Below are 27860 nucleotides of genomic sequence, written 5' to 3' on the forward strand. Positions count from 1 at the left end.
TGAGATGTCCCTCTAGTACTGTAGTGGCCTATGAGATGTCCCATTAGTAATGTAGTGGCCTATGAGATGTCCCTCTAGTACTGTAGTGGCCTATGAGATGTCCTTGTAGTACTGTAGTGGCCTATGAGATGTCCCTCTAGTACTGTAGTGGCCTATGAGGTGTCCCTCTAGTACTGTAGTGGCCTATGAGATGTCCCTCTAGTACTGTAGTGGCCTATGAGGTGTCCCTCTAGTACTGTAGTGGCCTATGAGATGTCCCTCTAGTACTGTAGTGGCCTATGAGATGTCCCTCTAGTACTGTAGTGGCCTATGAGATGTCCCTCTAGTACTGTAGTGGCCTATGAGATGTCCCTCTAGTACTGTAGTGGCCTATGAGATGTCCCTCTAGTACTGTAGTGGCCTATGAGGTGTCCCTCTAGTACTGTAGTGGCCTATGAGATGTCCCTCTAGTACTGTAGTGGCCTATGAGATGTCCCTCTAGTACTGTAGTGGCCTATGAGATGTCCCTCTAGTACTGTAGTGGCCTATGAGGTGTCCCTCTAGTACTTAGTGGCATATTAGATGTCCCATTAGTCCTGTAGTGGCCTATGAGATGTCCCTCTAGTACTGTAGTGGCCTATGAGGTGTCCTTGTAGTACTGTAGTGGCCTATGAGATGTCCCTCTAGTACTGTAGTGGCCAATGAGGTGTCCCTCTAGTACTGTAGTGGCCTATGAGATGTCCCTCTAATACAGTAGTGGTCTATGAGGTGTCCTTGTAGTACTGTAGTGGCCTATGAGATGTCCCTCTAGTACTGTAGTGGCCTATGAGATGTCCCTCTAATACAGTAGTGGCCTATGAGGTGTCCTTGTAGTACTGTAGTGGCCTATGAGATGTCCCTCTAGTACTGTAGTGGCCTATGAGATGTCCCTCTAGTACTGTAGTGGCCTATGAGATGTCTCTCTAGTACTGTAGTGGCCTATGAGATGTCCCTCTAGTACTGTAGTGGCCTATGAGGTGTCCTTGTAGTACTGTAGTGGCCTATGAGATGTCCCTCTAGTACTGTAGTGGCCTATGAGATGTCCCTCTAGTACTGTAGTGGCCTATGAGATGTCCCTCTAGTACTGTAGTGGCCTATGAGATGTCCCTCTAATACAGTAGTGGTCTATGAGGTGTCCCTCTAGTACTGTAGTGGCCTATGAGGTGTCCTTGTAGTACTGTAGTGGCCAATGACGTGTCCCTCTAATACAGTAGTGGCCTATGAGATGTCCCTCTAGTACTGTAGTGGCCTATGAGATGTCCCTCTAGTGCTGTAGTGGCCTATGAGATGTCCCTCTAGTACTGTAGTGGCCTATGAGATGTCCCTCTAGTACTGTAGTGGCCTATGAGATGTCCCTCTAGTACTGTAGTGGCCTATGAGATGTCCCTCTAGTACTGTAGTGGCCTATGAGGTGTCCCTCTAGTACTGTAGTGGCCTATGAGATGTCCCTCTAGTACTGTAGTGGCCTATGAGATGTCCCATTAGTAATTTAGTGGCCTATGAGATGTCCCATTAGTCATGTAGTGGCCTATGAGGTGTCCTTCTAGTACTGTAGTGGCCTATGAGATGTCCCTCTAGTACTGTAGTGGCCTATGAGATGTCCCTCTAGTACTGTAGTGGCCTATGAGATGTCCCTCTAGTACTGTAGTGGCCTATGAGATGTCCCTCTAGTACTGTAGTGGCCTATGAGATGTCCCTCTAGTACTGTAGTGGCCTATGAGATGTCCCTCTAGTACTGTAGTGGCCTATGAGATGTCCCTCTAGTACTGTAGTGGCCTATGAGATGTCCCTCTAATACAGTAGTGGTCTATGAGGTGTCCCTCTAGTACTGTAGTGGCCTATGAGGTGTCCTTGTAGTACTGTAGTGGCCAATGACGTGTCCCTCTAATACAGTAGTGGCCTATGAGATGTCCCTCTAGTACTGTAGTGGCCTATGAGATGTCCCTCTAGTGCTGTAGTGGCCTATGAGATGTCCCTCTAGTACTGTAGTGGCCTATGAGATGTCCCTCTAGTACTGTAGTGGCCTATGAGATGTCCCTCTAGTACTGTAGTGGCCTATGAGATGTCCCTCTAGTACTGTAGTGGCCTATGAGGTGTCCCTCTAGTACTGTAGTGGCCTATGAGATGTCCCTCTAGTACTGTAGTGGCCTATGAGATGTCCCATTAGTAATTTAGTGGCCTATGAGATGTCCCATTAGTCATGTAGTGGCCTATGAGGTGTCCTTCTAGTACTGTAGTGGCCTATGAGATGTCCCTCTAGTACTGTAGTGGCCTATGAGATGTCCCTCTAGTACTGTAGTGGCCTATGAGATGTCCCTCTAGTACTGTAGTGGCCTATGAGATGTCCCTCTAGTACTGTAGTGGCCTATGAGATGTCCCTCTAGTACTGTAGTGGCCTATGAGATGTCCCTCTAGTACTGTAGTGGCCTATGAGATGTCCCTCTAGTACTGTAGTGGCCTATGAGGTGTCCCTCTAGTACTGTAGTGGCCTATGAGGTGTCCTTGTAGTACTGTAGTGGCCAATGACGTGTCCCTCTAATACAGTAGTGGCCTATGAGATGTCCCTCTAGTACTGTAGTGGCCTATGAGATGTCCCTCTAGTGCTGTAGTGGCCTATGAGATGTCCCTCTAGTACTGTAGTGGCCTATGAGATGTCCCTCTAGTACTGTAGTGGCCTATGAGATGTCCCTCTAGTACTGTAGTGGCCTATGAGATGTCCCTCTAGTACTGTAGTGGCCTATGAGGTGTCCCTCTAGTACTGTAGTGGCCTATGAGATGTCCCTCTAGTACTGTAGTGGCCTATGAGATGTCCCATTAGTAATTTAGTGGCCTATGAGATGTCCCATTAGTCATGTAGTGGCCTATGAGGTGTCCTTCTAGTACTGTAGTGGCCTATGAGATGTCCCTCTAGTACTGTAGTGGCCTATGAGATGTCCCTCTAGTACTGTAGTGGCCTATGAGATGTCCCTCTAGTACTGTAGTGGCCTATGAGATGTCCCATTAGTAATGTAGTGGCCTATGAGATGTCCCTCTAGTACTGTAGTGGCCTATGAGATGTCCTTGTAGTACTGTAGTGGCCTATGAGATGTCCCTCTAGTACTGTAGTGGCCTATGAGATGTCCCTCTAGTACTGTAGTGGCCTATGAGGTGTCCCTCTAGTACTGTAGTGGCCTATGAGATGTCCCTTTAGTAATGTAGTGGCCTATGAGATGTCCCTCTAGTACTGTAGTGGCCTATGAGATGTCCCTCTAGTACTGTAGTGGCCTATGAGATGTCTCTCTAGTACTGTAGTGGCCTATGAGGTGTCCCTCTTGTACTGTAGTGGCCTATGAGATGTCTCTCTAGTACTGTAGTGGCCTATGAGATGTCCCTCTAGTACTGTAGTGGCCTATGAGATGTCCCATTAGTAATGTAGTGGCCTATGAGATGTCCCTCTAGTACTGAAGTGGCCTATGAGGTGTCCCTCTAGTACTGTAGTGGCCTATGAGATGTCCCTCTAGTACTGTAGTGGCCTATGAGGTGTCCCTCTAGTACTGTAGTGGCCTATGAGATGTCCCTCTAGTACTGTAGTGGCCTATGAGATGTCCCTCTAGTACTGTAGTGGCCTATGAGGTGTCCCTCTAGTACTGTAGTGGCCTATGAGATGTCCCTCTAGTACTGTAGTGGCCTATGAGATGTCCCTCTAGTACTGTAGTGGCCTATGAGATGTCCCTCTAGTACTGTAGTGGCCTATGAGGTGTCCCTCTAGTACTGTAGTGGCCTATGAGGTGTCCCTCTAGTATTTAGTGGCCAATGAGGTGTCCCTCTAGTACTGTAGTGGTCTCTGAGATGTCCCTCTAGTACTGTAGTGGCCTATGAGGTGTCCCTCTAGTACTTAGTGGCATATTAGATGTCCCATTAGTCCTGTAGTGGCCTATGAGATGTCCCTCTAGTACTGTAGTGGCCTATGAGATGTCTCTCTAGTACTGTAGTGGCCTATGAGATGTCCCTCTAGTACTGTAGTGGCCTATGAGATGTCCCTTTAGTACTGTAGTGGCCTATGAGATGTCCCTCTAGTACTGTAGTGGCCTATGAGATGTCCCTCTAGTACTGTAGTGGCCTATGAGATGTCCCTCTAGTACTGTAGTGGCCTATGAGATGTCCCTCTAGTACTGTAGTGGCCTATGAGATGTCCCTTTAGTACTGTAGTGGCCTATGAGATGTCCCTCTAGTCCTGTAGTGGCCTATGAGATGTCCCTCTAGTACTGTAGTGGCCTATGAGATGTCCCTCTAGTACTGTAGTGGCCTATGAGATGTCCCTTTAGTACTGTAGTGGCCTATGAGATGTCCCTCTAGTACTGTAGTGGCCTATGAGATGTCCCTCTAGTACTGTAGTGGCCTATGAGGTGTCCCTTTAGTACTGTAGTGGCCTATGAGATGTCCCTCTAGTACTTAGTGGCCAATGAGGTGTCCCTCTAGTACTGTAGTGGTCTCTGAGATATCCCTCTAGTACTGTAGTGGCCTATGAGGTGTCCCTCTAGTACTTAGTGGCATATTAGATGTCCCTCTAGTACTGTAGTGGCCTATGAGATGTCTCTCTAGTACTGTAGTGGCCTATGAGGTGTCCCTCTTGTACTGTAGTGGCCTATGAGATGTCTCTCTAGTACTGTAGTGGCCTATGAGATGTCCCTCTAGTACTGTAGTGGCCTATGAGATGTCCCTCTAGTACTGTAGTGGCCTATGAGATGTCCCTCTAGTACTGTAGTGGCCTATGAGGTGTCCCTCTAGTACTGTAGTGGCCTATGAGATGTCCCTCTAGTACTGTAGTGGCCTATGAGATGTCCCTCTAGTACTGTAGTGGCCTATGAGATGTCCCTCTAGTACTGTAGTGGCCTATGAGGTGTCCCTCTAGTACTGTAGTGGCCTATGAGGTGTCCCTCTAGTATTTAGTGGCCAATGAGGTGTCCCTCTAGTACTGTAGTGGTCTCTGAGATGTCCCTCTAGTACTGTAGTGGCCTATGAGGTGTCCCTCTAGTACTTAGTGGCATATTAGATGTCCCATTAGTCCTGTAGTGGCCTATGAGATGTCCCTCTAGTACTGTAGTGGCCTATGAGATGTCTCTCTAGTACTGTAGTGGCCTATGAGATGTCCCTCTAGTACTGTAGTGGCCTATGAGATGTCCCTTTAGTACTGTAGTGGCCTATGAGATGTCCCTCTAGTACTGTAGTGGCCTATGAGATGTCCCTCTAGTACTGTAGTGGCCTATGAGGTGTCCCTTTAGTACTGTAGTGGCCTATGAGATGTCCCTCTAGTACTTAGTGGCCAATGAGGTGTCCCTCTAGTACTGTAGTGGTCTCTGAGATATCCCTCTAGTACTGTAGTGGCCTATGAGGTGTCCCTCTAGTACTTAGTGGCATATTAGATGTCCCATTAGTCCTGTAGTGGCCTATGAGATGTCCCTCTAGTACTGTAGTGGCCTATGAGATGTCCCTCTAGTACTGTAGTGGCCTATGAGATGTCCCTCTAGTACTGTAGTGGCCTAAGAGATGTCCCTTTAGTAATGTAGTGGCCTATGAGATGTCCCTCTAGTACTGTAGTGGCCTATGAGATGTCCCTCTAGTACTGTAGTGGCCTATGAGATGTCCCTCTAGTACTGTAGTGGCCTATGAGATGTCCCTCTAGTACTGTAGTGGCCTATGAGATGTCCCTCTAGTACTTAGTGGCCTATTAGATGTCCTTGTAGTACTGTAGTGGCCTATGAGGTGTCCCTTTATTACTGTAGTGGCCTATGAGATGTCCCTCTAGTACTGTAGTGGCCTATGAGATGTCCCTCTAGTACTGTAGTGGCCAATGAGGTGTCCCTTTATTACTGTAGTGGCCTATGAGATGTCCCTCTAGTACTGTAGTGGCCTATGAGATGTCCCTCTAGTACTGTAGTGGCCTATGAGATGTCCCTCTTGTACAGTAGTGGCCAATGAGGTGTCCTTCTAGTACTGAGGTGTCCCTCTAGTTCTCTGGCGGTGTCTGAGGTGTCCCTCTAGTTCTCCGGTGGTCTCTCAGGTGTCTTTCTAATTCTCTGGTGGTCTCTGAAGTGTCCCTCTAGTTCATTGGTGGTCTCTGAGATGTCCTTCTAGTTCTCTGGTGGTCTCTGAGGTGTCCCTCTAGTTCTCTGGTGGTCTCTAGAGATGTCCATCTAGTTCTCTGGTGGTCTCTCAGGTGTCTTTCTAGTTCTCTGGTGGTCTCTGAAGTGTCCTCCTAGTTCATTGGTAGTCTCTGAGGTGTCCTTCTAGTTCTCTGGTGGTCTCTGAGATGTCCCTCTAGTTCTCTGGTGGTTTCTGAGATGTCCTTCTATTTCTCTGGTGATCTCTGAGATGTCCTTCTAGTTCTCTGGTGGTTTCTGAGGTGTTCTTTTAGTTCTCTGGTGGTCTCTGAGGTGTCCTTTAGTTCATTGGTGGTCTCTGAGATGTCCTTCTAGTTCACTGGTGGTCTCTGAGGTGTCCCTCTAGTTCTTTGGTGGTCTCTGGGGTGTCCCTCTAGTTCTCTGGTGGTCTCTGAGATGTCCCTCTAGTTCTCTGGTGGTCTCTGAGATGTCCCTCTAGTTCTCTGGTGGTCTCTGAGATGTCCCTCTAGTTCTCTGGTGGTCTCTGCAATGTCCTTCAATTTCTCTGGTGATTTATGAGATGTCCTTCTAGTTCTCTGGTGGTCTCTGAGATGTCCCTCTAGTTCTCTGGTGGTCTCTGAGATGTCCTTCTAGTTCTCTGGTGGTCTCTGAGATGTCCCTCTAGTTCTCTGGTGGTCTCTGAGATGTCCCTCTAGTTCTCTGGTAGTCTCTGAGATGTCCCTCTAGTTCTCTGGTAGTCTCTGAGATGTCCTTCTAGTTCTCTGGTGATTTATGAGATGTCCCTCTAGTTCTCTGGTGGTCTCTGAGGTGTCCCTCTTGTTCTTTGATGGTCTCCGGGGTGTCCCTCTAGTTCTCTGGTGGTCTCTGAGATGTCCCTCTAGTTCTCTGGTAGTCTCTGAGATGTACTTCTAGTTCTCTGGTGATTTATGAGATGTCCCTCTAGTTCTCTGGTGGTCTCTGAGATGTCCTTCTAGTTCTCTGGTGGTCTCTGAGATGTCCCTCTAGTTCTCTGGTGGTCTCTGCAATGTCCTTCTATTTCTCTGGTGATTTATGAGATGTCCTTCTAGTTCTCTGGTGGTCTCTGAGATGTCCCTCTAGTTCTCTGGTGGTCTCTGAGATGTCCCTCTAGTTCTCTGGTGGTCTCTGCAATGTCCTTCTATTTCTCTGGTGATTTATGAGATGTCCCTCTAGTTCTCTGGTAGTCTCTGAGATGTCCTTCTAGTTCTCTGGTAATTTATGAGATGTCCCTCTAGTTCTCTGGTGGTCTCTGAGATGTCCTTCTAGTTCTCTGGTGGTCTCTGAGATGTCCCTCTAGTTCTCTGGTGGTCTCTGAGATGTCCTTCTAGTTCTCTGGTGGTCTCTGAGATGTCCCTCTAGTTCTCTGGTGGTCTCTGAGATGTCCCTCTAGTTCTCTGGTGGTCTCTGCAATGTCCTTCTATTTCTCTGGTGATTTATGAGATGTCCCTCTAGTTTTCTGGTAGTCTCTGAGATGTCCTTCTAGTTCTCTGGTGATTTATGAGATGTCCCTCTAGTTCTCTGGTGGTCTCTGAGATGTCCTTCTAGTTCTCTGGTGGTCTCTGAGATGTCCCTCTAGTTCTCTGGTGGTCTCTGAGATGTCCTTCTATTTCTCTGGTGATTTATGAGATGTCCCTCTAGTTCTCTGGTGGTCTCTGAGGTGTCCCTCTAGTTCTTTGATGGTCTCCGGGGTGTCCCTCTAGTTCTCTGGTGGTCTCTGAGATGTCCCTCTAGTTCTCTGGTAGTCTCTGAGATGTCCCTCTAGTTCTCTGGTAGTCTCTGAGGTGTCCCTCTAGTTCTTTGATGGTCTCCGGGGTGTCCCTCTAGTTCTCTGGTGGTCTCTGAGATGTCCCTCTAGTTCTCTGGTAGTCTCTGAGGTGTCCCTCTAGCTCTCTGGTGGTCTTTGGTGATCTATAATATGCTGTGTGAAGTGAATGGCTTTGGTATGAGTATTATTTCTCCTATGTGCTATAGTCAGTCTCTCTGACACTATTCATATGTGATATTTGTCACTGCGGCAGGAAACGAGCCATGATCATCAATAACACATTTGCATTCGTTGGGGGAACCTTAATGGGATTGTCTCAGATCTGCCAGTCCTACGAGATGATGATCACGGGAAGATTCATTATTGGAGCTTACTCAGGTAAGAAATGATTTATCCCCTCATCTTACCGACCTAAGGAATATGACGCTCCTTCACATGTAATACAGACTCTGCTCCCCCTGTGTAATATCACACATGCAATACAGACTCTGCTCCTCCTCCCCTGTGTAATATCACACATGTAATACAGACTCTGCTCCCCCTGTGTAATATCACACATGCAATACAGACTCTGCTCCTCCTCCCCTGTGTAATATCACACATGTAATACAGACTCTGCTCCTCCCCTGTGTAATATCACACATGTAATACAGACTCTGCTCCCCCTGTGTAATATCACACATGTAATACAGACTCTGCTCCTCCTCCTGTGTAATATCACACATGTAATACAGACTCTGCTCCCCCTGTGTAATATCACACATGCAATACAGACTCTGCTCCTCCTCCCCTGTGTAATATCACACATGTAATACAGACTCTGCTCCTCCCCTGTGTAATATCACACATGCAATACAGACTCTGCTCCTCCTCCCCTGTGTAATATCACACATGTAATACAGACTCTGCTCCCCCCTGTGTAATATCACACATGCAATACAGACTCTGCTCCTCCTCCCCTGTGTAATATCACACATGTAATACAGACTCTGCTCCTCCCCTGTGTAATATCACACATGTAATACAGACTCTGCTCCCCCTGTGTAATATCACACATGCAATACAGACTCTGCTCCTCCTCCCCTGTGTAATATCACACATGTAATACAGACTCTGCTCCCCCTGTGTAATATCACACATGTAATACAGACTCTGCTCCTCCTCCCCCTGTGTAATATCACACATGTAATACAGACTCTGCTCCTCCCCTGTGTAATATCACACATGTAATACAGACTCTGCTCCTCCCCCTGTGTAATATCACACATGTAATACAGACTCTGCTCCTCCCCCTGTGTAATATCACACATGTAATACAGACTCTGCTCCCCCTGTGTAATATCACACATGCAATACAGACTCTGCTCCTCCTCCCCTGTGTAATATCACACATGTAATACAGACTCTGCTCCTCCCCCTGTGTAATATCACACATGTAATACAGACTCTGCTCCTCCCCCTGTGTAATATCACACATGTAATACAGACTCTGCTCCCCCTGTGTAATATCACACATGCAATACAGACTCTGCTCCTCCTCCCCTGTGTAATATCACACATGTAATACAGACTCTGCTCCTCCCCCTGTGTAATATCACACATGTAATACAGACTCTGCTCCTCCTCCTGTGTAATATCACACATGTAATACAGACTCTGCTCCTTCCCTCGTGTAATATCACACATGTAATACAGACTCTGCTCCTCCTCCTGTGTAATATCACACATGTAATACAGACTCTGCTCCTCCTCCTGTGTAATATCACACATGTAATACAGACTCTGCTCCTCCCCTGTGTAATATCACAAATGTAATACAGACTCTGCTTCTCCTCCCCCTGTGTAATATCACACATGTAATACAGACTCTGCTCCTCCTCCCCCTGTGTAATATCACACATATAATACAGACTCTGCTCCTACTCCCCTGTGTAATATCACACATGTAATACAGACTCTGCTCCTCCTCCCCCTGTGTAATATCACACATGTAATACAGACTCTGCTCCTACTCCCCTGTGTAATATCACACATGTAATACAGACTCTGCTCCTCCCCTGTGTAATATCACACATGTAATACAGACTCTGCTTCTCCCCCTGTGTAATATCACACATGTAATACAGACTCTGCTCCCCACCTGTGTAATATCACACATGTAATACAGACTCTGCTCCTCCCCTGTGTAATATCACACATGTAATACAGACTCTGCTCCTACTCCCCTGTGTAATATCACACATGTAATACAGACTCTGCTCCTACTCCCCTGTGTAATATCACACATGTAATACAGACTCTGCTTCTCCCCCTGTGTAATATCACACATGTAATACAGACTCTGCTCCCCACCTGTGTAATATCACACATGTAATACAGACTCTGCTCCCCACCTGTGTAATATCACACATGTAATACAGACTCTGCTCCTACTCCCCTGTGTAATATCACACATGTAATACAGACTCTGCTCCTCCTCCCCCTGTGTAATATCACACATGTAATACAGACTCTGCTCCTACTCCCCTGTGTAATATCACACATGTAATACAGACTCTGCTCCTCCCCTGTGTAATATCACACATGTAATACAGACTCTGCTTCTCCCCCTGTGTAATATCACACATGTAATACAGACTCTGCTCCTCCCCCTGTGTAATATCACACATGTAATACAGACTCTGCTTCTCCTCCCCCTGTGTAATATCACACATGTAATACAGACTCTGCTCCCCACCTGTGTAATATCACACATGTAATACAGACTCTGCTCCTCCCCTGTGTAATATCACACATGTAATACAGACTCTGCTCCTACTCCCCTGTGTAATATCACACATGTAATACAGACTCTGCTCCTACTCCCCTGTGTAATATCACACATGTAATACAGACTCTGCTTCTCCCCCTGTGTAATATCACACATGTAATACAGACTCTGCTCCCCACCTGTGTAATATCACACATGCAATACAGACTCTGCTCCTCCTCCCCTGTGTAATATCACACATGTAATACAGACTCTGCTCCTTCCCTCGTGTAATATCACACATGTAATACAGACTCTGCTTCTACTCCCCTGTGTAATATCACACATGCAATACAGACTCTGCTCCTCCTCCCCTGTGTAATATCACACATGTAATACAGACTCTGCTCCTCCCCCTGTGTAATATCACACATGTAATACAGACTCTGCTCCTCCCCCTGTGTAATATCACACATGTAATACAGACTCTGCTCCTCCTCCTGTGTAATATCACAAACGTAATACAGACTCTGCTCCTCCCCCTGTGTAATATCACACATGTAATACATACTCTGCTCCTCCTCCAGTGTAATATCACACATGTAATACAGACTCTGCTCCTCCCCCTGTGTAATATCACACATGTAATACAGACTCTGCTCCTCCCCCCGTGTAATATCACACATGTAATACAGACTCTGCTCCTTCCCTCGTGTAATATCACACATGTAATACAGACTCTGCTCCTCCCCCTGTGTAATATCACACATGTAATACAGACTCTGCTCCTCCCCCTGTGTAATATCACACATGTAATACAGACTCTGCTCCTTCCCTCGTGTAATATCACACATGTAATACAGACTCTGCTCCTCCCCCTGTGTAATATCACACATGTAATACAGACTCTGCTCCTCCCCCTGTGTAATATCACACATGTAATACAGACTCTGCTCCCCCCTGTGTAATATCACAAATGTAATACAGACTCTGCTCCTCCTCCCCCTGTGTAATATCACACATGTAATACAGACTCTGCTCCTACTCCCCTGTGTAATATCACACATGTAATACAGACTCTGCTCCTACTCCCCTGTGTAATATCACACATGTAATACAGACTCTGCTCCTCCCCCTGTGTAATATCACACATGTAATACAGACTCTGCTCCTCCCCCTGTGTAATATCACACATGTAATACAGACTCTGCTCCTCCTCCCCTGTGTAATATCACACATGTAATACACACTCTGCTCCTCCTCCCCGTGTAATATCACACATGTAATACAGACTCTGCTCCTCCTCTCCTGTGTAATATCACACATGTAATACACACTCTGCTCCTCCTCCCCGTGTAATATCACACATGTAATACAGACTCTGCTCCTCCCCCTGTGTAATATCACACATGTAATACAGACTCTGCTCCTCCCCCCGTGTAATATCACACATGTAATACAGACTCTGCTCCTCCTCCCCTGTGTAATATCACACATGTAATACAGACTCTGCTCCTCCTCCCCTGTGTAATATCACACATGTAATACAGAATCTGCTCCTCCTCCCCGTGTAATATCACACATGTAATACAGACTCTGCTCCTCCCCCTGTGTAATATCACACATGTAATACAGACTCTGCTCCCCCCTGTGTAATATCACACATGTAATACAGACTCTGCTCCTTCCCTCGTGTAATATCACACATGTAATACAGACTCTGCTCCTCCCCCTGTGTAATATCACACATGTAATACAGACTCTGCTCCTCCCCCCGTCTAATATCACACATGTAATACAGACTCTGCTCCTTCCCTCGTGTAATATCACACATGTAATACAGACTCTGCTCCTCCCCCTGTGTAATATCACACATGTAATACAGACTCTGCTCCTCCCCCTGTGTAATATCACACATGTAATACAGACTCTGCTCCTTCCCTCGTGTAATATCACACATGTAATACAGACTCTGCTCCTCCCCCTGTGTAATATCACACATGTAATACAGAATCTGCTCCTCCTCCCCGTGTAATATCACACATGTAATACAGACTCTGCTCCTCCCCCTGTGTAATATCACACATGTAATACAGACTCTGCTCCTCCCCCCGTGTAATATCACACATGTAATACAGACTCTGCTCCTCCCCCTGTGTAATATCACACATGTAATACAGACTCTGCTCCTCCCCCTGTGTAATATCACACATGTAATACAGACTCTGCTCCTTCCCTCGTGTAATATCACACATGTAATACAGACTCTGCTCCTCCCCCTGTGTAATATCACACATGTAATACAGACTCTGCTCCTCCCCTGTGTAATATCACACATGTAATACAGACTCTGCTCCCCCCCTGTGTAATATCACAAATGTAATACAGACTCTGCTCCTCCCCTGTGTAATATCACACATGTAATACAGACTCTGCCCCTCCTCCCTGTGTAATATCACACATGTAATACAGACTCTGCTCCTTCCCTCGTGTAATATCACACATGTATTACAGACTCTGCTCCTCCCCTAGTAATATCACATATCTAAAAACTAGACTCCTCCCCATGTAATAAAGGTGCTGCTCGTGCCCCGCTGTAGGTTTCTTATACATTCCTTATTCCTTGCAGGTCTAGCCTCTGGTTTGGTACCGATGTATTTGGGTGAGATTTCTCCTACTCACCTCCGAGGGGCTCTGGGAACCCTCCATCAGCTCTCACTTGTTATTGGGATTCTGTTTGCTCAGGTAATAATCACTGTCTTATTCTCCATATCATTTACTGTTGTCTCACACGTCCCCTATATAATACAGAGGAACCCTCAACATGTTTTCATTTGCATTTTTATGGTTCAGTTCCAAGATTTGTTTTAGATTGAACAGGTTTGGTGGAAAAACTCCTTATATTAGCTAAACACATAGTGTATGACACTGTCAGGACTCCTAGGACTATATATATATATCTATAATACATAGTGTATGACACTGTCAGGGCTCCTAGGACTATATATATCTATAATATATAGTGTATGACACTGTCAGGGCTCCTAGGACTATATATATCTATAATACATAGTGTAAGACACTGTCAGGGCTCCTAGGACTATATATATATATAATACATAGTGTATGACACTGTCAGGGCTCCTAGGACTATATATATATATAATACATAGTGTATGACACTGTCAGGGCTCCTAGGACTATATATATATCTATAATACATAGTGTATGACACTGTCAGGGCTCCTAGGACTATATATATCTATAATACATAGTGTATGACACTGTCAGGACTCCTAGGACTATATATATCAATAATACATAGTGTATGACACTGTCAGGACTCCTAGGACTATATATATCAATAATACATAGTGTATGACACTGTCAGGGCTCCTAGGACTATATATATCAATAATACATAGTGTATGACACTGTCAGGACTCCTAGGACTATATATATCTATAATACATAGTGTATGACACTGTCAGGGCTCCTAGGACTATATATATCTATAATACATAGTGTATGACACTGTCAGGACTCCTAGGACTATATATATCTATATATCTATAATACATAGTGTATGACACTGTCAGGACTCCTAGGACTATATATATATATCTATAATACATAGTGTATGACACTGTCAGGACTCCTAGGACTATATATATCTATAATACATAGTGTATGACACTGTCAGGGCTCCTAGGACTATATATATCTATAATACATAGTGTATGACACTGTCAGGGCTCCTAGGACTATATATATCTATAATACATAGTGTATGACACTGTCAGGGCTCCTAGGACTATATATATACACTCACCGGCCACTTTATTAGGTACACCTGTCCAACTGCTCGTTAACACTTAATTTCTAATCAGCCAATCACATGGCGGCAACTCAGTGCATTTCGGCATGTAGACATGGTCAAGACAATCTCCTGCAGTTCAAACCGAGCATCAGTATGAGGAAGAAAGGTGATGTGAGTGCCTTTGAACGTGGCATGGTTGTTGGTGCCAGAAGGGCTGGTCTGAGTATTTCAGAAACTGCTGATCTACTGGGATTTTCACGCACAACCATCTCTAGGGTTTACAGAGAATGGTCCGAAAAAGAAAAAACATCCAGTGAGCGGCAGTTCTGTGGGCGGAAATGCGTTGTTGATGCCAGAGGTCAGAGGAGAATGGCCAGACTGGTTCCAGCTGATAGAAAGGCAACAGTGACTCAAATAGCCACCCGTTACACCCAAGGTAGCCAGAAGAGCATCTCTGAACGCCGCACAGTACGTCCAACTTTGAGGCTACAGATGGGCTACAGCAGCAGAAGACCACAGCGGGGGCCACTCCTTTCAGCTAAGAACAGGAAACTGAGGCTACAATTTGCACAAGCTCATCGAAATTGGACAATTGAAGATTGGAAAAACGTTGCCTGGTCTGATGAGTCTCGATTTCTGCTGCGACATTCGGATGGTAGGGTCAGAATTTGGCGTCAACAACATGAAAGCATGGATCCATCCTGCCTTGTATCGGTAACGGTTCAGGCTGGTGGTGGTGGTGTCATGGTGTGGGGAATATTTTCTTGGCACTCTTTGGGCCCCTTGGTACCAATTGAGCATCGTTGCAACGCCAAAGCCTACCTGAGTATTGTTGCTGACCATGTCCATCCCTTTATGACCACAATGTACCCAACATCTGATGGCTACTTTCAGCAGGACAATGCAATGCCATGTCATAAAGCTGGAATCATCTCAGACTGGTTTCTTGAACATGACAATGAGTTCACTGTACTCCAATGGCCTCCACAGTCACCAGATCTCAATCCAATAGAGGAGCATCTTTGGGATGTGGTTGAACGGGAGATTCGCATCATGGATGTGCAGCCGACAAATCTGCGACTGCAACTGTGCGATGCCATCATGTCAATATGGAGCAAAATCTCTGAGGAATGCTTCCAGCACCTTGTTGTATCTATGCCACGAAGAATTGAGGCAGTTCTGAAGGCAAAAGGGGGTCCAACCCGTTACTAGCATGGGGTACCTAATAAAGTGGCCGGTGAGTGTATATCTATAATACATAGTGTATGACACTGTCAGGACTCCTAGGACTATATATATCTATAATACATAGTGTATGACACTGTCAGGGCTCCTAGGACTATATATATCTATAATACATAATGTATGACACTGTCAGGGCTCCTAGGACTATATATATCTATAATACATAGTGTATGACACTGTAAGGACTCCTAGGACTATATATATCTATAATACATAGTGTATGACACTGTCAGGACTCCTAGGACTATATATATCTATAATACATAGTGTATGACACTGTCAGGGCTCCTAGGACTATATATATCTATAATACATAGTGTATGACACTGTCAGGGCTCCTAGGACTATATATATCTATAATACATAGTGTATGACACTGTCAGGGCTCCTAGGACTATATATATCTATAATACATAGTGTATGACACTGTCAGGGCTCCTAGGACTATATATATATATATATATATATATATATATATATATATCTATAATACATAGTGTATGACACTGTCAGGACTCCTAGGACTATATATATCTTTAATACATAGTGTATGACACTGTCAAGGCTCCTAGGACTATATATATCTAAAATACATAGTGTATGACACTGTCAGGACTCCTAGGACTATATATATATCTATAATACATAGTGTATGACACTGTCAGGACTCCTAGGACTATATATAAATATCTATAATACATAGTGTATGACACTGTCAGGACTCCTAGGACTATATATATATCTATAATACATAGTGTATGACACGGTCAGGGCTCCTAGGACTATATATATCTATAATACATAGTGTATGACACTGTCAGGGCTCCTAGGACTATATATATCTATAATACATAGTGTATGACACTGTCAGGGCTCCTAGGACTATATATATCTATAATACATAGTGTATGACACTGTCAGGGCTCCTAGGACTATATATATATATATATATATATATATATATATATATATATATATATATATAATACATAGTGTATGACACTGTCAGGACTCCTAGGACTATATATATCTTTAATACATAGTGTATGACACTGTCAAGGCTCCTAGGACTATATATATCTAAAATACATAGTGTATGACACTGTCAGGACTCCTAGGACTATATATATATCTATAATACATAGTGTATGACACTGTCAGGACTCCTAGGACTATATATATCTTTAATACATAGTGTATGACACTGTCAAGGCTCCTAGGACTATATATATCTAAAATACATAGTGTATGACACTGTCAGGACTCCTAGGACTATATATATATCTATAATACATAGTGTATGACACTGTCAGGACTCCTAGGACTATATATAAATATCTATAATACATAGTGTATGACACTGTCAGGACTCCTAGGACTATATATGTCTATAATACATAGTGTATGACACTGTCAGGACTCCTAGGACTATATATATATCTATAATGCATAGTGTATGACACTGTCAGGCCTCCTAGGACTATATATATCTATAATACATAGCGTATGACACTGTCAGGACTCCTAGGACTATATATATCTATAATACATAGCGTATGACACTGTCAGGACTCCTAGGACTATATATATCTATAATACATAGTGTATGACACTGTCAGGACTCCTAGGACTATATATATCTATAATACATAGTGTATGACACTGTCAGGGCTCCTAGGACTATATATATCTATAATACATAGCGTATGACACTGTCAGGACTCCTAGGACTATATATATATCTATAATACATAGTGTATGACACTGTCAAGGCTCCTAGGACTATATATATCTATAATACATAGTGTATGACACTGTCAGGGCTCCTAGGACTATATATATCTATAATACATAGTGTATGACACTGTCAGGACTCCTAGGAATATATATATATATATATATATATATATATATATATATCTATAATACATAGTGTATGACACTGTCAGGACTCCTAGGACTATATATATCTATAATACATAGCGTATGACACTGTCAGGACTCCTAGGACTATATATATCTATAATACATAGTGTATGACACTGTCAGGACTCCTAGGAATATATATATATCTATAATACATAGTGTATGACACTGTCAGGGCTCCTAGGATTATATATATATATATATATATATATATATATAATACATAGTGTATGACACTGTCAGGGCTCCTAGGACTATATATTTATCTATAATACATAGTGTATGACACTGTCAGGACTCCTAGGACTATATATATATCTATAATACATAGTGTATGACACTGTCAGGGCTCCTAGGACTATATATATATCTATAATACATAGTGTATGACACTGTCAGGACTCCTAGGACTATATATATATCTACAATACATAGTGTATGACACTGTCAGGACTCCTAGGACTATATATATATCTATAATACATAGTGTATGACACTGTCAGGGCTCCTAGGACTATATATATCTATAATACATAGTGTATGGCACTGTCAGGGCTCCTAGGACTATATATATCTATAATACATAGTGTATGACACTGTCAGGGCTCCTAGGACTATATATATCTATAATACATAGTGTATGACACTGTCAAGACTCCTAGGACTATATATATCTATAATACATAGTGTATGACACTGTCAGGACTCCTAGGACTATATATATCTATAATACATAGTGTATGACACTGTCAGGGCTCCTAGGACTATATATATCTATAATACATAGTGTATGACACTGTCAGGACTCCTAGGACTATATATATCTATAATACATAGTGTATGACACTGTCAGGGCTCCTAGGACTATATATATCTATAATACATAGTGTATGACACTGTCAGGGCTCCTAGGACTATATATATATCTATAATGCATAGCGTATGACACTGTCAGGGCTCCTAGGACTATATATATCTATAATACATAGCGTATGACACTGTCAGGACTCCTAGGACTATATATATATCTATAATACATAGTGTATGACACTGTCAGGGCTCCTAGGACTATATATATCTATAATACATAGTGTATGACACTGTCAGGGCACCTAGGACTATATATATCTATAATACATAGTGTATGACACTGTCAGGGCTCCTAGGACTATATATATCTATAATACATAGTGTATGACACTGTCAGGGCTCCTAGGACTATATATATATCTATAATACATAGTGTATGACACTGTCAGGGCTCCTAGGACTATATATATATCTATAATACATAGTGTATGACACTGACAGGGCTCCTAGGACTATATATATCTATAATACATAGTGTATGACACTGTCAGGGCTCCTAGGACTATATATATCTATAATACATAGCGTATGACACCGTCAGGACTCCTAGGACTATATATATATATCTATAATACATAGTGTATGACACTGTCAAGGCTCCTAGGACTATATATATCTATAATACATAGTGTATGACACTGTCAGGGCTCCTAGGACTATATATATCTATAATACATAGTGTATGACACTGTCAGGACTCCTAGGAATATATATATATATATATATATATATATATATATATATATATATATATCTATAATACATAGTGTATGACACTGTCAGGACTCCTAGGACTATATATATCTATAATACATAGCGTATGACACTGTCAGGACTCCTAGGACTATATATATCTATAATACATAGTGTATGACACTGTCAGGACTCCTAGGACTATATATATATCTATAATACATAGTGTATGACACTGTCAGGGCTCCTAGGATTATATATATATATATATAATACATAGTGTATGACACTGTCAGGACTCCTAGGACTATATATATATCTACAATACATAGTGTATGACACTGTCAGGGCTCCTAGGACTATATATATATATCTATAATACATAGTGTATGACACTGTCAGGGCTCCTAGGACTATATATATCTATAATACATAGTGTATGACACTGTCAAGGCTCCTAGGACTATATATATCTATAATACATAGTGTATGACACTGTCAGGGCTCCTAGGACTATATATATCTATAATACATAGTGTATGACACTGTCAAGACTCCTAGGACTATATATATCTATAATACATAGTGTATGACACTGTCAGGACTCCTAGGACTATATATATCTATAATACATAGTGTATGACACTGTCAGGGCTCCTAGGACTATATATATCTATAATACATAGTGTATGACACTGTCAGGACTCCTAGGACTATATATATCTATAATACATAGTGTATGACACTGTCAGGGCTCCTAGGACTATATATATCTATAATACATAGTGTATGACACTGTCAGGGCTCCTAGGACTATATATATATATCTATAATGCATAGCGTATGACACTGTCAGGACTCCTAGGACTATATATATCTATAATACATAGCGTATGACACTGTCAGGACTCCTAGGACTATATGTATAATACATAGTGTATGACACTGTCAGGGCTCCTAGGACTATATATATATATACCTATAATACATAGTGTATGACACTGTCAGGACTCCTAGGACTATATATATCTATAATACATAGTGTATGACACTGTCAGGGCTCCTAGGACTATATATATCTATAATACATAGTGTATGACACTGTCAGGGCTCCTAGGACTATATATATATCTATAATACATAGTGTATGACACTGTCAGGGCTCCTAGGACTATATATATATCTATAATACATAGTGTATGACACTGTCAGGACTCCTAGGACTATATATATCTATAATACATAGTGTATGACACTGTCAGGGCTCCTAGGACTATATATATCTATAATACATAGTGTATGACACTGTCAGGGCTCCTAGGACTATATATATATCTATAATACATAGTGTATGACACTGTCAGGACTCTTAGGACTATATATATCTATAATACATAGTGTATGACACTGTCAGGACTCCTAGGACTATATATATAATACATAGTGTATGACACTGTCAGGGCTCCTAGGACTATATATATATACCTATAATACATAGTGTATGACACTGTCAGGACTCCTAGGACTATATATATCTATAATACATAGTGTATGACACTTTTAGGGCTCCTAGGACTATATATATCTATAATACATAGTGTATGACACTGTCAGGGCACCTAGGACTATATATATCTATAATACATAGTGTATGACACTGTCAGGGCTCCTAGGACTATATATATCTATAATACATAGTGTATGACACTGTCAGGACTCCTAGGACTATATATATATCTATAATACATAGTGTATGACACTGTCAGGACTCTTAGGACTATATATATCTATAATACATAGTGTATGACACTGTCAAGGCTCCTAGGACTATATATATCTATAATACATAGTGTATGACACTGTCAGGGCTCCTAGGACTATATATATCTATAATACATAGTGTATGACACTGTCAGGGCACCTAGGACTATATATATCTATAATACATAGTGTATGACACTGTCAGGGCTCCTAGGACTATATATATCTATAATACATAGTGTATGACACTGTCAGGGCTCCTAGGACTATATATATATCTATAATACATAGTGTATGACACTGTCAGGGCTCCTAGGACTATATATATATCTATAATACATAGTGTATGACACTGTCAGGACTCCTAGGACTATATATATATCTATAATACATAGTGTATGACACTGTCAGGGCTCCTAGGACTATATATATCTATAATACATAGTGTATGACACTGTCAGGGCTCCTAGGACTATATATATATCTATAATACATAGTGTATGACACTGTCAGGACTCTTAGGACTATATATATCTATAATACATAGTGTATGACACTGTCAGGACTCCTAGGACTATATATATATACCTATAATACATAGTGTATGACACTGTCAGGGCTCCTAGGACTATATATATATACCTATAATACATAGTGTATGACACTGTCAGGACTCCTAGGACTATATATATCTATAATACATAGTGTATGACACTGTCAGGGCTCCTAGGACTATATATATCTATAATACATAGTGTATGACACTGTCAGGGCTCCTAGGACTATATATATCTATAATACATAGTGTATGACACTGTCAGGGCTCCTAGGACTATATATATATCTATAATACATAGTGTATGACACTGTCAGGGCTCCTAGGACTATATATATATCTATAATACATAGTGTATGACACTGTCAGGACTCCTAGGACTATATATATATCTATAATACATAGTGTATGACACTGTCAGGGCTCCTAGGACTATATATATCTATAATACATAGTGTATGACACTGTCAGGGCTCCTAGGACTATATATATATCTATAATACATAGTGTATGACACTGTCAGGACTCTTAGGACTATATATATCTATAATACATAGTGTATGACACTGTCAGGACTCCTAGGACTATATATATATACCTATAATACATAGTGTATGACACTGTCAGGGCTCCTAGGACTATATATATATACCTATAATACATAGTGTATGACACTGTCAGGACTCCTAGGACTATATATATCTATAATACATAGTGTATGACACTGTCAGGGCTCCTAGGACTATATATATCTATAATACATAGTGTATGACACTGTCAGGGCACCTAGGACTATATATATCTATAATACATAGTGTATGACACTGTCAGGGCTCCTAGGACTATATATATCTATAATACATAGTGTATGACACTGTCAGGACTCCTAGGACTATATATATATCTATAATACATAGTGTATGACACTGTCAGGACTCTTAGGACTATATATATCTATAATACATAGTGTATGACACTGTCAAGGCTCCTAGGACTATATATATCTATAATACATAGTGTATGACACTGTCAGGGCTCCTAGGACTATATATATCTATAATACATAGTGTATGACACTGTCAGGGCACCTAGGACTATATATATCTATAATACATAGTGTATGACACTGTCAGGGCTCCTAGGACTATATATATCTATAATACATAGTGTATGACACTGTCAGGACTCCTAGGACTATATATATATCTATAATACATAGTGTATGACACTGTCAGGGCTCCTAGGACTATATATATCTATAATACATAGTGTATGACACTGTCAGGACTCTTAGGACTATATATATCTATAATACATAGTGTATGACACTGTCAGGGCTCCTAGGACTATATATATCTATAATACATAGTGTATGACACTGTCAGGGCTCCTAGGACTATATATATCTATAATACATAGTGTATGACACTGTCAGGACTCTTAGGACTATATATATCTATAATACATAGTGTATGACACTGTCAAGGCTCCTAGGACTATATATATCTATAATACATAGTGTATGACACTGTCAGGGCTCCTAGGACTATATATATCTATAATACATAGTGTATGACACTGTCAGGGCACCTAGGACTATATATATCTATAATACATAGTGTATGACACTGTCAGGGCTCCTAGGACTATATATATCTATAATACATAGTGTATGACACTGTCAGGACTCCTAGGACTATATATATATCTATAATACATAGTGTATGACACTGTCAGGGCTCCTAGGACTATATATATCTATAATACATAGTGTATGACACTGTCAGGACTCTTAGGACTATATATATCTATAATACATAGTGTATGACACTGTCAAGGCTCCTAGGACTATATATATCTATAATACATAGTGTATGACACTGTCAGGGCTCCTAGGACTATATATATCTATAATACATAGTGTATGACACTGTCAGGGCACCTAGGACTATATATATCTATAATACATAGTGTATGACACTGTCAGGGCTCCTAGGACTATATATATCTATAATACATAGTGTATGACACTGTCAGGACTCCTAGGACTATATATATATCTATATTACATAGTGTATGACATTGTCAGGGCTCCTAGGACTATATATATCTATAATACATAGTGTATGACACTGTCAGGACTCTTAGGACTATATATATCTATAATACATAGTGTATGACACTGTCAAGGCTCCTAGGACTATATATATCTAACATACATAGTGTATGACACTGTCAGGGCTCCTAGGACTATATATATATATCTAACATACATAGTGTATGACGCTGTCAGGGCTCCTAGGACTATATATATATATCTATAATACATAATGTATGACACTGTCACGGTTACAAAGTAGGACCTCATCTCCTGCTTAGTCTGTCCGTACTGTCCTTGACCTGCTGCCACCACTACAACCAACCCCATTGGTCCTGTCTTGCACCCCCTCCTGTATTTTCCTGCTCCCCTCCCATGTCACTGCCCTTCATCCCCCAGCATTCCTTGTTTCTGCAGATTCTACGCCAGCTCCTTACCTCCATCTTGACTCTGCGTCTTCTTCTCCCCTCCCCTTCTGTTTCTTTTTGCCTTCCAGGTCTTAGGTTTGGACTTGTTTCTGGGCACTCGGACGCGGTGGCCTGCCCTCTTTTGGGTGACGCTGATCCCCGCTGCTCTGCAGTCACTTTTGCTGCCATTTTGCCCGGAGAGCCCTCGTTTCTTGTATATTGTGTGTGAGCAGGAGGGCCAGGCCCGAAGCAGTGAGTGACCATTGTGTATACTGACAATATACTACTATATACTGGGGTGATGGCCCAGCCTCATGCCTCCCACTACCCTGTCTCTCAGGTTTACGCCGTCTCACCGGCCTCCTGGATGTCTCCGAAGCTGTTACAGAAATGAAAGAGGAGAAGAGACAGATGGACTCCCAACCCAAAGTCTCCATTCTGCAGATCTTCCGTTCCCGGACATACAGACAACCTATAATCGTGGCCATAATCCTGCAACTCTCCCAACAGCTGTCTGGCATTAATGCGGTGAGCCTGCCCTGCCCCCTGTAGGGTGATACAGAGGAGGAGTTATGAGCCTGCCTCGCCCCCTGCAGGGTGATACAGAGGAGGAGTTATGAGCCTGCCCCGCCTCCTGCAGGGTGATACAGAGGAGGAGTTATGAGCCTGCCACGCCCCTTGCAGGGTGATACAGAGGAGGAGTTATGAGCCTGCCCTGCCCCCTGTAGGGTGATACAGAGGAGGAGTTATGAGCCTGCCTCGCCCCCTGCAGGGTGATACAGAGGAGGAGTTATGAGCCTGCCTCGCCCCCTGCAGGGTGATACAGAGGAGGAGTTATGAGCCTGCCATGCCCCTTGCAGGGTGATACAGAGGAGGAGTTATGAGCCTGCCACGCCCCTTGCAGGGTGATACAGAGTAGGAGTTATGAGCCTGCCTCGCCCCCTGCAGGGTGATACAGAGGAGGAGCTATGAGCCTGCCCCGCCCCCTGCAGGGTGATACAGAGGAGGAGTTATGAGCCTGACACGCCCTCTGCAGGGTGATACAGAGGAGGAGTTATGAGCCTGCCCCGCCCTCTGCAGGGTGATACAGAGGAGGAGCTATGAGCCTGCCACGCCCCCTGTAGGGTGATAACAAGGACGAGCTATGAGCCTGCCACGCCCCCTGCAGGGTGATACAGAGGAGGAGCTATGAGCCTGCCCTGCCCCCTGTAGGGTGATAACAAGGACGAGCTATGAGCCTGCCCCGCCCTCTGCAGGGTGATACAGAGGAGGAGTTATGAGCCTGCCCTGCCCCCTGTAGGGTGATAACAAGGACGAGCTATGAGCCTGCCCCGCCCTCTGCAGGGTGATACAGAGGAGGAGCTATGAGCCTGCCCTGCCCCCTGTAGGGTGATACAGAGGAGGAGCTATGAGCCTGCCCTGCCCCCTGTAGGGTGATACAGAGGAGGAGCTATGAGCCTGCCACGCCCCCTGCAGGGTGATACAGAGGAGGAGCTATGAGCCTGCCCTGCCCCCTGTAGGGTGATACAGAGGAGGAGTTATGAGCCTGCCCCGCCCCCTGTAGGGTGATAACAAGGACGAGCTATGAGCCTGCCCCGCCCTCTGTAGGGTGATACAGAGGAGGAGCTATGAGCCTGCCCCGCCCTCTGCAGGGTGATACAGAGGAGGAGCTATGAGCCTGCCCCGCCCCCTGCAGGGTGATACAGAGGAGGAGCTATGAGCCTGCCCCGCCCCCTGCAGGGTGATACAGAGGAGGAGCTATGAGCCTGCCCCACCCCCTGCAGGGTGATACAGAGGAGGAGTTATGAGCCTGCCCCGCCCTCTGCAGGGTGATACAGAGGAGGAGCTATGAGCCTGCCCTGCCCCCTGTAGGGTGATACAGAGGAGGAGATATGAGCCTGCCCTGCCCCCTGCAGGGTGATACAGAGGAGGAGCTATGAGCCTGCCACGCCCCCTGCAGGGTGATACAGAGGAGGAGCTATGAGCCTGCCCTGCCCCCTGTAGGGTGATACAGAGGAGGAGTTATGAGCCTGCCCCGCCCCCTGTAGGGTGATAACAAGGACGAGCTATGAGCCTGCCCCGCCCTCTGTAGGGTGATACAGAGGACGAGCTATGAGCCTGCCCTGCCCTCTGTAGGGTGATACAGAGGAGGAGCTATGAGCCTGCCCCGCCCTCTGCAGGGTGATACAGAGGAGGAGCTATGAGCCTGCCCCGCCCCCTGCAGGGTGATACAGAGGAGGAGCTATGAGCCTGCCCCACCCCCTGCAGGGTGATACAGAGGAGGAGTTATGAGCCTGCCCCGCCCTCTGCAGGGTGATACAGAGGAGGAGTTATGAGCCTGTCCTGCCCCCTGTAGGATGATAACAAGGACGAGCTATGAGCCTGCCACGCCCCCTGCAGGGTGATACAGAGGAGGAGCTATGAGCCTGCCACGCCCCCTGCAGGGTGATACAGAGGAGGAGCTATGAGCCTGCCCTGCCCCCTGCAGTGTGATACAGAGGAGGAGCTATGAGCCTGCCCTGCCCCCTGCAGGGTGATACAGAGGAGGAGTTATGAGCTTGCCCTGCCCCCTGCAGGGTGATACAGAGGAGGAGTTATGAGCTTGCCCTGCCCCCTGCAGGGTGATACTTAGGAGGAGTTATGAGCCTTCCCCGCCCCCTGCAGTGTGATAGAGAGGAGGAGTTATGAGCCTGCCCCGCCCTCTGCAGGGTTATACAGAGGAGGAGTTATGAGCCTGCCCTGCCCCCTGCAGGGTGATACAGAGGAGGAGACATGAGCCTGCCCTGCCCCCTGCAGGGTGATACAGAGGAGGAGTTATGAGCCTGCCCTGCCCCCTGCAGGGTGATACAGAGGAGGAGTTATGAGCCTGCCCTGCCCCCTGCAGGGTGATACAGAGGAGGAGATATGAGCCTGCCCTGCCCCCTGCAGGGTGATACAGAGGAGGAGTTATGAGCCTGCCCTGCCCCCTGCAGGGTGATACAGAGGAGGAGCTATGAGCCTGCCCTGCCCCCTGTAGGGTGATAACAAGGACGAGCTATGAGCCTGCCCTGCCCCCTGCAGGGTGATACAGAGGAGGAGTTATGAGCCTGCCCTGCCGCCTGCAGGGTGATACAGAGGAAGAGTTATGAGCCTGCCCTGCCCCCTGCAGGGTAATACAGAGGAGGAGATATGAGCCTGCCCCGCCCCCTGCAGGGTGATACAGAGGAGGAGCTATGAGCCTGCCCTGCCCCCTGTAGGGTGATACAGAGGAGTTGTTATGAGCCTGCCCCGCCCCCTGCAGGGTGATACAGACAGGAGGCGCTATGAGCTTGCCCCGCCCCCTTCAGGATGACTCAATCTTACACTGCCATCGCTCTGTATGTTTTGTCTCGGCAGATCTTCTATTACTCTACAGACATTTTCTCTAAAGCGGGGGTGGAGCAGCCGATCTACGCCACAATCGGTGCAGGAATCGTGAATACGGCGTTTACAGTTGTTTCGGTGAGTTGTGGGCTGTGCTGTAACATTTTTTGGGCGCTGTCTCTTCAGGGTAACCCTGACTTTGTGCACAAGACTTGCCGGGCTCTTCAGGTGAAAGAGCTTCTGGGTCAGTAAAATTAAGAAACACCTTCCAGGACAGAAGAGGGACTTAAGGTGCAGCGTGGTGTGGAGAATGAGGCCCCAGCACTGCCACTCTGCCCATGTCCCTTTGTGATACTACTCAATATAATGTCCTCCTTAAGGTTTCCCCTCAGTTTAATATCCCCCTGCAGCAATCCCCATATTATAATACCCCCCAGCTGCTCCCACAGTATAATGTCCCCCTCCATCTGTTTCCACACTATAATGTCCCC

The 27860-nt window shown here is 44.2% G+C and overlaps 1 protein-coding gene across 1 annotated transcript in view; it reads left to right on the forward strand.

Moving 5' to 3' along the window:
• The window catches only part of LOC142188574 (solute carrier family 2, facilitated glucose transporter member 4-like), a gene marked incomplete at its 3' end in the record, with an annotated part of 53112 nt that extends 25499 nt beyond the window's left edge, over positions 1 to 27613 (forward strand). Inside the window, exons 4-9 of the mRNA XM_075261866.1 lie at positions 8156 to 8280; positions 13281 to 13396; positions 24117 to 24279; positions 24368 to 24555; positions 27403 to 27507; positions 27556 to 27613. Of these exons, the coding sequence (XP_075117967.1) occupies positions 8156 to 8280; positions 13281 to 13396; positions 24117 to 24279; positions 24368 to 24555; positions 27403 to 27507; positions 27556 to 27613 (755 nt within the window). The remainder of the gene's footprint in view (positions 1 to 8155; positions 8281 to 13280; positions 13397 to 24116; positions 24280 to 24367; positions 24556 to 27402; positions 27508 to 27555) is intronic.
• Between the last annotated feature and the right edge of the window lie 247 nt (positions 27614 to 27860).

This window comes from Leptodactylus fuscus, unplaced genomic scaffold, assembly GCF_031893055.1.
Source record: "Leptodactylus fuscus isolate aLepFus1 unplaced genomic scaffold, aLepFus1.hap2 HAP2_SCAFFOLD_535, whole genome shotgun sequence".
In the NCBI taxonomy this organism is placed as follows: domain Eukaryota; kingdom Metazoa; phylum Chordata; class Amphibia; order Anura; family Leptodactylidae; genus Leptodactylus; species Leptodactylus fuscus.